Below are 15,445 nucleotides of genomic sequence, written 5' to 3' on the forward strand. Positions count from 1 at the left end.
CCGCGCCCCCGCCCGCGGCAGCGGCGGTCCCGGGGCCGGGCTGGGCCTACCCCGGCCGGCCGGGCGGGCGGGCGGGCGGCACCGGGGCTGCGGGGCGCGGGCGGGGCGCTCTGCGGGGCGCGGAGACTGCGCGGCCCGGGCGATCGGCGGCGCCTCCGCCTCCACCTCGGGCTCCGGCTCGGCTCGGCGGCGGCCGCGGCTGCCTGCGCGAGATCAACAAGTCGGGCTGAGCTTCGGCTCCGCGCTCGCTGCGATTCTGTCCCGCACTTCGGAGCGCGGCGAGTGGCACCGAGGCGGGACGGCGCCACCTGCGGGTCGGAAGCGCGCGCGGCTTAACCCCTCCGTGCCCGGCCGGGCCCTGGCCCAAGGCCGCGGGGCCCACCCGGGCGGGCTGTCTGCGTCCCGGCTACCACGAGGCTGAGCGCCTACTGCATGCAGGCTCTGCGCATAGATACAACCAGTCTCCGGGTCGCGGGGCTGCCGGGAGAGCGACTGTAAACAGAAGTAGGGGACTATGTCAGACAGGCTAGATGCTGGGAGGATGGGAGAGCTGGAGAAGGCAGGGGGCAATTTTAAATGGCCCTTGCTTGGATTCCATTGCAGATTCTAAAATCAAATTCTAGGTTCTAGAGGAAGGTGGACAGTATGTCTATCTACAAACAAACATGCGAAACGAGTGGGCAGGTGGGTGGTTGGGGCTGAGGAGAAGCATAAGGCCAGAGGAGGGGGCAGTGAGGACTCAGAGCTTATATGGCCTGATCAGTCACTCACCCATTCATGCCAGCTTGGACGGCTGCTTCTGTAGAGCTAAGTGTCAGGCTCAACCAAGGGATCCCCCGCCCCTGCCTCACTCTGTGCAGCGGGGCGGGCACCTTCTATCAGGCCATCTCCCAATGACTGTGGGGTGGGAAGGTTTGCATGCAGAAGGGCCAGGCTTCCCTCCAGCCGTTCACACCTGGGCCCTGCCTGCCTGGTCTTTGCCGTTTGTCCTCTCACACACACATCTGTTGTGTGGTATTAAGGTGGCAGGGATGCAGAAAGAGAGCCGTGCCCTGGAGAGAGAGAACTTAACGAGACTTAGTGCCCCAAGATACGGCCCTTCCCCTCTCCACTCTTGGCCTCCTTCCCAACTGCATCACACAGAACTGTTTGTAGATACCTATCCACTCTCATCAGTTCCATCATCATGACGCAGCCCAAGTTGCCACTGCCTTCTCTCCCTGTGACCTCTGCTCCCAGCTCCCCCATCCCTCTCCGCCTCCCACAGGTCACGATGATAGCCACGGCTGTCAGAATGGATGTTCCCTTTGCTGAACTGAATGTGGCTGCCACTGGAGGAAAGCCTTCCCAGGGTTTTTCCTTGCTCTGGCCTGATAGATCTGGTTCAGTCCCTCCCTCTTCTTCTCAGCTTGCCCACCATGGAAGCAAGACAAGCAACTACATGTATTTTTATTTGTTTTTTTAATGAGAAGGTTTCAGCCAATCATGAGTGCTAACAGGAAATCATGAGTTCAGTGATGGGGAGGGGTGGGCTATACTGAGAGCTTTATGGGGGGGGGGCTCAGGGAGGGCTTCTCAGAGGTGGAAGACAGACTCCACAGGTAAGAAGGGAGTCAGCTTTGGGGAGATAAGAGGAGTCCCATGCAGAGTGTGTCCAGGTTAGAGGTCAAGGCAAATGAGGAACAGCCAATCCCTGGCCACCACAAAATCGGCATAGAAAATACAAGACTTGCTTTCCTTCCCTATTATGCCGTGTGTGTGTGTGTGTGTGTGTGTGTGTGTGTGTGTGTGTGTGTGTGTGAACTTGCCACAAATTAAAATCACCTGAGCAGGGAGCCTCACTTGAGGAATTGTCTTAATTTTCTTAATTGATGTGAGAGGACCTATCCTAATATGGGCAGCAGGGATCGGTAGGAGCCCAGATTCGAGTGTGTGGATGAAGGAAGATTCCTCACCTTTGTTGGCTTGGCTTTGCCCTGCTGCAGAGCTGATTGATGCTGCTGCTGCTGCTGCTGCTGCTGCTGCTCATGATCATGATGATGATGATGACAATGACGACGACGACGACGACGACGACGACGATGATGATGATTTCTTCACTGGGATCAGAACCAGCGATTTCAGGCATCCATCATGAACTAAGGACCTTCAAGTCTCCAGGAACCTCCAGATTTTTGGTGCCAGCTTGGGACTGCTGAGACACCTCAAGGACCAAGAAACCACCAGATTCTCAGCCTCATGGTATTGGGACTATATTCAGAGTAAGCTGGTTAAATTCTTTTTTTTTTTTTTCCTTTTCTAGACAGGGTTTCTTTGTGTAGTTTTGGTGCTTGTCCTGGATCTTGCTCTGTAGACCAGGCTGGCCTCGAACTCACAGAGATCCACCTGCCTCTGCCTCCCTAGTGCTGGGATTAAAGGCATGCGCCACCACCGCCGGGCTAAATACGTTTTTTAACATATTTGATATATAAAATGTCTTCTATTTTAATATATAAGATGTGTGTCCTATTGATTCTGTTTCTCTAGAATAATACAGGATGCATGCGCACATGTGTTTGTGTGTGTGTGTGTGTGTGTGTCATGGAGACCAGAGGTCAGCCCTGGATATGTTCCTTAGGCGGCATCCATCTTTTTTATTTTATTTATTTGTTTAGAGATAGCTTCTCTCATTGGCTGGGAACTCACCAAATAGGCTAGGCTGGCTGACCAGTGAGCCCTGGGGCTCTGCCTGTCTCTGCTGCTTCAGCCTTGGGGTTTTAAACATATACTTCAATGCTGGTTTTTGTTTTTGTTTGATTCCACGGGTTCTGGAGATTGGACTCAGGCCCTGTACTTGTGAGGGAGGCACTTTACCAACAGCCGTTTCCCCAGCCTCCTTCATTTCTTCATTCCTTACCCTCCCACTCCCCCTGAGACTGCTCCCTCCCTCATGGGCAGCCCTGGTTTCCTGGTTAGTGGATTTTATGCTTTGTTTTTTTTTTTTTTTTCTGTGTGAGATCTTGAAAAAATGGTGTTTTGTGTCTATATCTCAACTCATACTTTTTGTTTTGCTTGTTTTTTATTTGTTTTGTTTTGCCTTCCCCCCACGCCCAGAAAATATTTGAATATGTAGCCCAGGCTGGATTTGAACTCGCCATGCTCTCTGTCTTGTCCTCTTGAGGGGTATGCGATTACAGGTTTACCTGCCGGCACCATTAGGCATGTTTCACCTTACCCATGTGCTCTGTGCTGTGACTCTAAGGTGGTTTCTTATCTTCAGGAGAGCTACTCACATCAATGTGGGTTCACCAGTCCTTCTTCACTGCCCAGTCCCTCAAAGTCACTTGTAGTCCTACTACTCACTGGACTCACCTGAGGGCGCCCTCTCATATCTGCTCACAGACCAGTGTGGTGATTTCTTTCCATGGTCTCTTGTAGCCCAGGTGGACCTTGAACTTGGTTACACAGCCAAGGATGAGTTTGGATTTCTGATCCTCCTGCCTTCGCCTCCTAAGTGCTGAGATTCCAGGCTTGCACCACCACACCTGATTTACACAGTGTAAGAGATGAGCCCAGTGCTCTCTCCACTGAGCCTTGTCCCCGGCCCTGACACGGTGACTTTGTAAACATGCTTCCTGAGGCTTTGGAACAGTGTGTCCCAGGGTGTGTACGCTCTTGACTAAGTGCACCCAGACTCCGCTGCCTCTGGTGGCATCTCCTCTAAAGTGCTGGGAGTCCTTCGGCCTCCATTAGCTTTTATCCAGAGAGTGGAGCGTTGAGTGTCTAGTGTGTGCCAGGAGACAGCTCAGGGCATTGAAATGTCCCTTTCATTGACTATTGATGAATCTCAGGTTTGCTTCATATGCATTGGAGTGTGTGTGTGTGTGTGTATTTGAGCTATTGTGATGGTGGCTGTTGTGGTAGTTGTTATTGTTATGGCTGTTATGGTGGTTATGGTGGTGACTGTTGTTATGGGTATAGTTATGGTTGTTGTAGTAGTGGGTGTTGTTACAGTGTGGTGGTGGTAGCTATTGTTATAACTGTAGTTGTAGTTGTTATGGTTGGGGGGATGTTGCTATGGTTGTTATGACTGTGGTTGTTGTTATGGTTGTTTGGTGGCTGTTGCTGTGGTTGTTATAGTTGTGGTTGTAGTGGTAGTGACTGTTGTGGTTGTGTTGGTGATAGCTGCTGTTTTAGTTTTGGTTGTGGTTGTTATGGTTGAGAGGTTGTTATGATTGTGGTTTTTTTTAATTGTGGTTGGTGGTTGCTATTATGGTTGTGGTTGTTATGCTTGATGATTGTTATTACTGTGAGTGTTGTTATAATTATGGTTGCTATTGTGGTTGGTACCATGGTTGCTATTTTGGTTGTGCCTGTTGTTATGACTGGTGGTTGTTGATGTGGTTGTTGTTATGGTTGTGCCTATTTATTATGGCCGGTGATTGTTGATGTGGTTGGTGTTATGGTTGTGCCTATTTATTATGGCTGGTGGTTGTTGCGGTGGTTGTTGTTATGGTTATGGTTGTTCAGTGGCTGTTGTACTGCTTGTCACTGTAGTTGCTGGATTTCAGGAATCCTTTACATGATCTAGATGCTAAATCCCTCCTGGACTTTGGATGTCTATTCTGTCACCTGCACATTAATTTTTTGCTTGTGGTATCTTTTGTTTCCAGAACATTATTTGAGGGGCCTGTGAGATGGCTCAGCAATGCTTGTCCCCAAACCTGGCAGCCATCCTCCTGCCTCAGACTCCTGATTAGATGGGGTGACAGGCCTGAGCCGCCAGTCCTGGTTGTGGGTGGTTTTCTGGCAGCCATCCTTGGGGTAAGCCACTTTCCCACACTGGTCTGAGGGGTTGCCTTTGTCCTCTGCAGCCCCTCAGGTCCACTGCCTGCCCGTCTGGTCTTTGTGTTCTCCTGCACATGTGACCCTCATCTGAGTAGCATGGGGTTCTACATGCTGAGGTCACGAGGCCTCTCTCTCTGCTCCTGTTTTAGGATGAGTATCTACCCTCCTCTTTCAGTGAGTTCTAAAGGGACAATCATGCAACCTGGATGTCATTTCGTATTCCCAAACAGCAGCCTGTCACCAGCTCCTACCCAGAGCTCCCATCTACCCAGGGAACCCTTGAAAACTGCAGTCTCCAGGAAGAAACCTGGCTTGAAAGCCCAGGAAAGCTCTTCTCCCCAAAAAGGATGCAGATGTTTCATTGTTTATCCCAGGGGACATGTGACAACATCCACACAGGGGTTTGGTTATCACAACTCTGGGGGAGGGGACATCTTCCTGGTGTCTAGTTGGTGAAGGCAAGGAGATGTCGCTAAACATCATGCCGTGCACAGAATGGTTCTTCACCTTGATAATAAATGTAGCTGCTGCCCTGCAAGTCAATAGTACCAAGCCTGAGAAACCCCACTTAAGCCTCATGGAAGGCAAAGGTGTTTCCCAACCTAAAACTGCTCTTCTCTCAGTCCACAGGACATCTCCTTTGTGACACACTGAAGACACAGGGCAGGAAAAACAGACATCACTCAATGCCTGTATAGTTAGTAAACATACAGGTCAGCCAGTCAGGGCATCCAGCTGTAGTAAGTACGGTGATGAAAAGCACCAGGAGGGAGCAAGGCACATGACTGATGGAGGCATCAGCAGTGTTGGAGGAGGTGGTCCAGGGAGGCTTCCTGACAAGGTAGTTACAGGGAAACTGAGGATCACAGAGCGACATCAACCTTGTGAATGCTGAGGAAAGAGGTACATCAGGGAAGTCCCCAGAGCCCAGGAATATTCGAGAATATCTAGATTCAGGGCCTTTTATTTCCAAGAAGGAAGGAGTCTGAGTTTCCTTGTGTTGGGAAGCCCTGGCAGTTAGTTTTCCACAGAGGCACTCAGCCCTGTTCTCAAGTGAGCCCTCCATCAAAGGGGAGCACCAGGGAGAGCTGAGCAACGCAAGGTAGTCTCAGGAGACTCAGAAGAAGGCTCTCGCAATTGTCCAGACCAAATGTAATGAGCCCTGGACCAAGTGATAGGCAATTCACCAGCCACAGGCCTCTGCAGAGATTCTTCTGCAAGTCCATGGCCATCGCCAAAGACCCCATGTGATTGGGTCACCCTGCCACACCTATAAGTTCTAGCTGCCAGCTTAGGGGAGAAGCATGCAGATCCCCTTGCACCTAAAAATGCAGGCAGAGGGCTGGCTCTGTCAGGCCCCATGCAGCCCTGTGGCTGTGTGTCTACATGTTCACTCAACAAGGAGTAGTGGAAAGTTCCTTCAGGTGGCAGTGTGGCCTCGTGGCAAAGAGAGAGGAAGCCTGGGCAGAATGGAGGTGCAGAATGGTGATCCAGCCTCTCTGAACTGTAACTTTCCCACCTCTAAAATGGGTAGCCATAGAGATAATGTCTGCTTTATTAGGTTATGAGGGGATTTTGTTGTTGTTGTTGTTGTTTGTTTTTTGTTTTTCGAGACAGGGTTTCTCTGTGTAGCTTTGGAGCCTTTCCTGGAACTTGCTCTGTAGACCAGGCTGGCCTCGAACTCACAGAGATCTGCCTGGCTCTGCCTCCTGAGTGCTGGGATTAAAAGCGTGCACCACCACCATCTGGCTATAAGGGGATTTTAAAAAATTCTCTTTTTTGTGTATATATTTGTGCGTATGTGGGTATGTATGTGGACAGAGATCAATATTGGGTGTCTATGAGAAATATTTTTTTAAAGATTTATTTATTTTATGTATACGACTGTTCTATCTGCATGTACTGCATGTATACTTGCAGGCCAGAAGAGGGCATCAGATCCCACTATAGATAGTTGTGAGCCACCATGTGGTTGCTGGGAATTTGAACTCAGGACCTCCGGAAGAGCAGCCAATGCTCTTAACCACTGAGCCATCCTTCCAGACCCTATGAGGAACTTTTTAAAGCCCTTTACCACCAATGGCTCTGTCTGGTCAACTGCAGGTCACTGAGGCAACTTGGGGTTGCTGAGGGAGGGGCTTCCATGTCCAGCTCGACCTAAGTAACCAGAACACTTAGCTGGTGGAGGAGAAGACAGCTCTGTCAGTAAAGTGCTCGTGCTCGAGCATGAGGACCCGAGTTCAGATCCCCAGGATGCACATGAAAGAACCAGTGATGTCAGGGCACACTTGTAATCCCAGCACTAGGGAAGCAGAGACAGGAGGGAGGGGGAGGGGGGACGGGGACACTCCTGCAGCTCACTGGCCATCTGGCCTAGCAGGATCAGTAAGCTCCAGGCTCAGTGAGAGACGCTGTTTGACCCTGTGTGGAGTGTGGCTGGAGAAGACACCTGGCATCAGTCTCTGACATCCACGTGCACATACGTGTGAACATGCACAAAACATACCACACACACAAACAGAAAACAGAATAAGTAAGTAACTGTTTTAAAAATGCCTAACTAATCCATGTAGAAGTTGGGGGAGCCTAGGAGAGGGTTGCTCCCACCATTTTGTTTTGCCTCCCTCACACAGAGGCTCTTTGTCCCCAGGCATGGTGCTTGATCTTCGCAAAAAGGCCACTGCTGTGCCAGGCATCTGCCTTCATGAAAACATTCAAAGTAAGGTGACCAGCATGGGGGGAAAGCCTCTTGTCCTCCACAGCTGAGTCCACCTGGAAATAAAGTTGTCACAGGGTAAGGTGGAGCTGAACAGGGTCTATCATCAGGGCTCCTGGATCCAGCCACTCCTGAAGCCAGCGTCCCTGGATTCCCAGCTGTGTGCGCTGTGAAATAACTCCTGACCTGCCCGCTGTCAGTCGGTCACCCATACCCAAAGGATCTTAACCAGTGACAGTCCTCTCCCCATAGACCAGACACTTTCTTAGCTTAGGGAGAAATTATAAGAAATTGGAAAGGGGGCTGGAGAGGTGGCTCAGTGGTTGCTCAGGCAGGGGACCCGAGTTCCATGCTCAGCACCCAAATCAGACAGCTTTACAAACTTCTGTTAACTCCAGCTCTAGCGATCTGACACCTCTGTCGTCCTTGAGGCACCTGCACTCATGTGTGTACACACACAGGCACACATACACACAGGCACACACACACACACACACAGAGAGAGAGAGAGAGAGAGAGAGAGAGAGAGAGAGAGAGGCGCACACACATAATTAAAAATAAAATAAATCTTTTTAAAAAAAATAAGAGAACCTGGGAGAAGCCTGGTATGATGATGGCTCACACCTGTATTCCTACCACTCAGGAGGCAGATGCAGGAACATCAAAATCACAGCCCACTGTAACCACAGTCCCAGGGGATCTGATGCCCTCTTCTGACCCTGTAGGCACTAGGCATGCATGGGGTACACAGACATACATGCAGGCAAATCACCCATACACATTTAATTAGTTAATTAAATTAAAAGTTCAAAGTCATCTTTGCTTAAGTAGTTAGTTCAAGGCCATCCTGGGCTATGTGAGATCATGTCTCAAACAAACCCAATAAGTAAACAGGAAGGAAGCAGTGGAGAGAAGGAGAGAAAATGAACTACAACTGAAATATTCTATAACAAAGGGACCCTGCATAGCCCTCTGATTTAAAGACAAGCCACAACATTTATGGAGGGGACAGCATCCCAGTGCAGCCAAGTTCTGACATCAGACTGTCTGATTCCAGGCCACTGCTCTCTCAAAACATGTCTGCTGAGGCGTCAGTCCGGCATCTTGATGGGAGGAGCCGAGATCCACCCATGCCACTCCCTCCGACGGTGCCGGCAAGAGGCTCCTCTGTTCAAAGTCTGGCCTTCTCTGAATTCCATGATACCACCCATCATTTATGTCCCACTGGGCAGCCTGCTCAGGTTTCTTGGAGTTTCTGGGTAGAGTGAGGCTACTTAATACCATACTCCCCTCCCCCGTTCTAGCTGGTTTTGTGTGTCAACTTGACACAAGCTAGAGTCATCAGAGAGGAAGGAGCCTCAGAGGGAATGCCTCCATGAGACCCACCTGTAAGGCATTTTCTCAATTAGTGATCAGTGCGGGAGGGCCCAGTCCGTGGTGGGTGGTGTCATCCCTGGTCCTGGGTTCTATAAGAAAGCAGGCTGAGCAAGCCACGTGGAGCAAGCCAGTAAGCAGCTCCCCTCCATGGTTTCTGCGTCAGCTCCTGCCTCCAGATTCCTGCTCTGTTTGAGCTCCTGTCCTGACTTCCTTCAGTGAAGAACAGCAATATGGAAGTGTAAGTCAAATAAACCCTTTCCTCCTCAACTTGCTTTTTGGTCGTGGTGTTCCTTCTCAGCAACAGAACACTAACTAAGACACCCCCCAAACACACGCACAGGCACACACACAGGTGCACACACTTTTGTTCACGAATTCCATGGTAAAGAAAAGCAGCTTGAGAGTGGACACAGGGGCCCTCAGAGACTCAGGGGACATGGATGCGTCAGTCCATAACAGAGTGCATGTTACATGGGGCCCCTGCTGCCCCAGGGATCAACTGTCAACTGGACTTGTCCTCTCTCGGGCTCCACTTGGTCATGCTCCGTAATCAACCCTGGTGACTGTAACAGGCTCCACCTGGCAGGATCCTGGGAGTGTGAATGAGGTAATACATCCCACTTGATGCTGAGAAGTACTCACTGAAACAACCACAGTAATAAGGGCAGGACCGGTTGACCGTGTACTATACATTAGACACTGGGGTGGGGGGAAGGCGTGTCTGTGTGTATTGCCCATTGAAGATTTTTATCTCCCCCTTGCACCAGGCACTGAGGACAACAATATAAACAAGACCATTAAACTGTTGGATGACCCTGGGTGGCCCAGTGTCCGAGTCTAGTCCCTCTACACAGCCCAGGCTGGCCTCACACTTGCCATCCTCCTGCCTCAGCTGTGTGTGTAGCTGGGATCCTGGCCCTGCACCATGAGACTTGGCTCCAATGCCTGCTTTTTTCTTTCTGAGTCCACTTGTCTTTATCAAGCCCTGGGTTTCCTGGCTCAAGTTCCTGCAAATGAACAAAACGCGTTTTCTGACCAACCTGAAGCTCACTCATTCCTCCATGTCGTCTTTAGTCTATCGCCCGTCCGCTGGCCTGGTCATCCCCTCATCCATGTTGTCAGTTACTGAGCCCCACCAGCCATCTCTCCACCGCACACTTGCCCACTCACTCCTGTCTCTCCATCAGTCCCATCTCCCACACTGCCCATCTTCCCACGTCCACCCAACCTCTCGTCCATTTGTCTTCCTACCACTTACCTTTAAACATGTCCCTCTGTCATTCACCCACCCATCTATCCTTCCGTCTACCTATGCACCCATTTCACACTCTTCCACCATTTATCCATCCATCCATCCATCCATCCTCTCCCCAACACACACACACAATGTAGTTATCCACCTATGAATCCACTCATCAACCACACATCCACTCCAGATACTCATGTATCATTCCATTCATCCATCCATCCACCCATTCACCACACCCCAATCCATCCTTGAACCTTCCCACCCACCACCTAACAACAGCCTAGGGCTTTGTGCATTATAATGCTTTGTGCACACTGTGCTCTGTAAGACCCCCCAGCAAGGTCTCCTGGGGTCTCTTCCGGGGAAGAAATATGAGTGCCACCAGAAAGTCCCCACAGAGGGAGCCTCTCTGTGGCCAGGACTTTGAAAGCCATTGACTTCCAGGGTGTGGGGCCAAAAGATGATGAAATACTGCAACAAGCAAGGCGCAGGCTTCCAGCAGAGCAATTAAAGGTAAGCTAATCTCTCTTCCTTTCGAAGGAGCCAGGGAACTCCAAGACACACAAGAGGAGTCAGCAAAAGGAGAAACCAAAGCCGCAGGGATCAAGGGCTAGCAAGCGGATGCTCCTGGTATATTTTGGTGAGAGCTCAACTTCCGTGTCCTTCAGGCCTGGGGCTTCTCCTGCCTCCTCTCCTCTCCTCTCTGCTGTCCTTGGCTAGTGCTCCCTGCTGTCCTCCCCCCCCCATCTCTCTTCTTAACCCTCCCTCCCAGCCCCCCATTTAAGCCCCCAGCCCCCCATTTAAGCCCTTCACTCCAGCTGTTCACAATAAGGAACAAGCTCCCAGGGTGAGACCTGGTGGGACAGGACCTCCTCTTCACCGCCGCCTCCCAGCAGCCGACCTCCCCTCCAGACCCAGGAGCTCCCTCTTCAGAATCACACAGAGGCAGTTCATGAGCAAGGCCACTTTAATAAGCGCGTGTCCATCTGACAGCATGACACAGAGTTTGAGCGCTGTGTTGAAACGGCAAGGCCGAGCCACTATGCCGCTCATGAAACACACTGTGACGCTGTGTTTATTAAAAATCACAAAAGCATCCAGACTGATGACGCCTGGGATAGATGTTCAGTGTAGGCTCCTCTATCCGGAGACTGGGCTACCACCCACCCCCTGCCATAAGCACTTCACCCCTCTTTTGGACCCCTCGCCCACAGTGGGTCCACCAATGAGAAACCTGAGGAGAGACATGGGCGAGGCCTCAGCCAGCCAGCACACTGGCTCATCTAACCCAAGAGCACAGGCTCTGGGGCCCAGAGTCTTGACCTCCACTGTCCAGGGCCGGTTTACTCTTCACAGTTCTACGGGGCGTGGATGATAATAGGCCCACTCCTGCCAGCCCTGGAAAAACTAGCGAATCTGCTTAAAGGAGAACATTTGATGAACAGCAAAGAACAGCAGAAGTACAGTGAGAAGGCCAGGGAACACCTCATCTGATCAAACGGGAAATGGTAGCACGTCTTGCCACCCTGGGTACAGCCCGGAATGGAGAGGTGCGATCTGCCCGTGCAGGCGGCCAATTCATCTCTCCTCTCTAAGCTGCCAGCTCCTCCGGCCCTTCCTCTTTCTCCAGACAGTCTTGTGTATCCTAAGCTGACCTCAAACTCACTATGTAGCCAAGTGTGACTTTTGAACCCCTGATCCTCCTGCCTCTACCTTGCTGGGATTCCGGGCGTGCACCACCATAACCCAATTTCTGCACAACTGGAGATGAACTCGGGACTTTGTGCATGCTAGCTAACCTCTCGACGGGCTAAATTCCCAGCCTGTTACAAAGAAGGAAAGACATGGAAAGGGGGAGGAATTTAAATGGGGGCATGCGTGACACTGCTTCAGCTCCTCGGGTCCCCGCTGGGGCTGCCTGGTCTTCACCATCTTCCCCATACTCGATCCCCTCCTGATTGTGGCTGAGGAGGCGCCACCTTTCAAGGGAACTCAGCCCGTGGCTGAGCAGAGGTGAGCATCTTGGGGACAGTCTCGTCTGATTCAGTTAGGATGGGGCTCTGAAGGGCTTCCCTCTCGCTCACCAGGACTGAAGCCTGTGAGACCTTCAGCAGCTATTTCTGCCGCTTTCTTCCTCCCCTTCCAGCCGCGAGGAGGCAACTGGGGGTTGCCATGGAAACGGGCTCATCCTCCCACAGGAGGTTTGCCAGCTCTGATTTCCTGCAAAGATAAGAAGAAGCAGGCAGCAGTGGGGGGTCACCCAAGCATGGAGATGGGTTTCCCTGGGGATGCCCAGACTCCTGCCAATCACACTGTCTATCCGGGAATCCCGAGGGTGCCTGGAGACCCAGGGCCAGGGAAGCCTCCCAGACCTGGCTCTGCTCTGAGGGGTGAGCCCCTGGAACACATGGGCGCAGGGCCTCTTCTGTCTTTCCGGTTAGTTAAAAGGACCTCATCACAGATGTGCCTGTCTCTCATAAGCTGCACCATGTTTGGGTGTTCCTGGCTGCCAGCTCTCTAATGCCAAACAGAAGTGTCCCACCGCTACCCCTGGAGCCCTAGGCATGAAGAACAGACTGTCCACCCAACATCTGCTTCTAGGAGAGGTGTGTGGGCTGAGCTCTACTGCCAAGAGCTGTGTGACCCCAGGCAAGTCACTTAACCTCTCTGAGCTGGCTTTCTCATCTGGAAAGCTGGCATAACACCATATCTTCTTCAGGATGCTGTGCAGAATGGAAATAGAGGTCTGCTGTGCCCATCTCAGCACTTAAAGGCACTTGGAATGCTGGGTATGGTGGCGCACACTTTTATCCCAGAACTTGAGAGGCAGAGGCAGGTGGATCTCTGAGATCAAGGTCAGCCTGGTCTACATAGTAAGATCCCGAGAGATCCTGCCTCAAAAATAAAATAAAATAAAAATAAAAAGAATAAAGACACTTGGGAAACAAGGCCTAATAGCAGTGAGCACGTTTGCGGTCACAGGGAGGTTTGCAAGCCACGGTGCCCTTGAAGTCAGTCTGAAATGGACACAAAGGTGAGTTTTCACCACTGACTTGGGCAAAGGCTGTGGTGACCAGAGTCAGGTGAGCAGCGAGGCCAGAGGACAAGCTGGCTGGTTCCTTCACTTCATCTACCAGTGCCCCCAAGAGTCAGAACAGGGGCCAGACTCCAGTGCTTTCGGGACCAGAAGGGACTAGGGGTGCCAATGCTGACTCGGCTAAAACCTCATTCAAGGAAGGAATGCTGGGGACCCCAAGCAGAGCTACTCTTGGGACCGTCGGCCCCATGTGGCCAGGGCATCCACAGGAATCCTCCACAGATAATATGATCTATACTGTGTTGTTTATCCGGATCTTTCTATGTAGCCCTGGCTGTCCTGGACAAAGCTCTGTAGACCAGGCTGGCCTAGAACTCACAGAGATCCTCCTGCCTCTGCCTCCCGAGTGCTGAGATTAGAGGTGTGCGCCACCACACCTGGCTACTACGTTGATTTTGTTGTTTTTGGTTTTTTGAGACAGGGTTTCTCTGTGTAGCCCTGGCTGTCCTGGAACTCATGTAGGTCTGCTTGCCTCTGCCTCGTAAGGACTAAAGGCATGAGACACCATGCCTGGCTATGTTGATTTTTGAAGTACAGGCTGAACAAAGCTGTTCTGCCGGCCTGTGTACACTGTAGCAGGGGTTTGTATGCTGGGATGCAGGGACAGACTCCCTAGACTGACTCTCCAAACATCTCACGGGGCCAGGCCTTTCCGGGTCACACTGCATCCCAGTCTTAACACAAGGAAAGCCCTACTACCCACTGTCTGTGAATCAAGGACAGAGGACAGGCATCCACGTGAAGAAAGGGAGGGCCATGTCTCTTTAATAATCTGGGGACAGAACTTAAAACACACTGACTAATCCTTACGGGTCCTCCATGACCCACATCTGCCACTCTGGCCAAGGCCTGGACTACACCAGCTGTTAAAGGTGGGGACAGCGACGGCTCTGGGAGTCGGGGGCATGGTGGTGGGGACTGCTGGTACCACGGGACAGGAGGCATTGGGGAACCTGGAGCGCAGGCAGCCTGATTTGGAAGCAAGTCTTCACAGCGGGATACAGAGCTTTTATTGGCTCTCCATGTCCTCTATGTCCCCTCCGTTAGATACAGCATTCTAGAACAAGAGAGCCAGTGAGGAAGGCACGGGAAGTCAGGAGACCCCAGGTGAGTGTCGTGTCTGCTCCACAGGTCACAGCCTGACACGGTACCGGATGGGCACGTCCTCCTCGGGCTGCATCAGACCGAAGCCGTATCTGCTGAGGTCAAACTCGGGGATCTCTGTGTCCTCGCTGCCCAGCTGCAGCTCGAAGTGACTCAGTAGGAGGACCACAAATCTGTAGGGAGAGAGGGTGTCAGCCTGTGTGCTTCTCTGGGCTTGGCAGAGCCTGGTAAGGCGAGGACAGCTCCGAGCTGAGTGGCTGTGCCCATGGCTGTCATTTCTACATCGCAGCCCTAAGAGCCAGAGTGTGGTTCCCCAGCTCTCCTGCCTGCAGCATCATGTGCAGATAATGGAGCGGCCAGAGGGAGGGCCCCAGCCACGTCTCTGCAACCCCACACCCACGCACCTGGGTAGTCCTGAGTCCCAGATGCATCACAATGCGCGTGGTGACAAGACTGTGTCTTCCAGCCTCTCTACAAGCCTGTGTCCCCTTTCCCTAAGCTTAGCAATCTCACAGTCAGCCCCGGCCAGGGCCACACCCACCAGGAGTGCCTGTGAAATTAAAGCCGGCACCACTCCCTTAAGACTTCTTACAAGTGACGCAACTGTCACCAGGGACCACCTTTGCAAGGCGGCACGCTCTGCCACCACCTTCTGGAGACACATAAAGCCGTCATGTCTAGGATGCCATCAGTGCCTCAGTGACAATGACAAGCTCTGCCTTGTGACTCACTATTGTCCATGTGATCCTAGTTGTCCCGTGCCTCATCACCGTCCCCCACCTCAACTCAGGGGCCCAAAGCCAGGCAGAGCACACAGCCAGGACTTTCTCTTCTCACTGCAAGAGGAGCTGGCAAGTGGATGAGCCGCGGGAAACTGGCCCACTAGACTTAAGGAGAAGTGACCCTCCCCGGGGTCTGTTCCCACTTGGGGGCTTGGTTTTCCTGGGGGGTCAAAGGGAGTAAGGGCAAGCTGGCTCTTCCAGCTCTGGAAAGAGAGTTTATCTGAGATAGGTCTTACGACCTGTGTCCCCAACGGTCAGAGCTAGCACAGCTGCCATTGGCTGAGAGCTTCCTA

At 51.9% G+C, this 15,445-nt stretch overlaps 1 protein-coding gene across 1 annotated transcript in view; it reads right to left on the bottom strand.

Annotated features, from left to right (window-relative positions):
- Positions 1-14,005: 14,005 nt before the first annotated feature.
- Ptgis (prostaglandin I2 synthase) overlaps positions 14,006-15,445 on the bottom strand; it is a 42,028-nt gene continuing 40,588 nt past the window's right edge. The window contains exon 10 of the mRNA XM_028868565.2: positions 14,006-14,543. Within this exon, the coding sequence (XP_028724398.1) occupies positions 14,399-14,543 (145 nt within the window). The 3' untranslated portion in view covers positions 14,006-14,398. The remainder of the gene's footprint in view (positions 14,544-15,445) is intronic.

Source organism: Peromyscus leucopus, chromosome 4 (assembly GCF_004664715.2).
Source record: "Peromyscus leucopus breed LL Stock chromosome 4, UCI_PerLeu_2.1, whole genome shotgun sequence".
NCBI lineage: Eukaryota > Metazoa > Chordata > Mammalia > Rodentia > Cricetidae > Peromyscus > Peromyscus leucopus.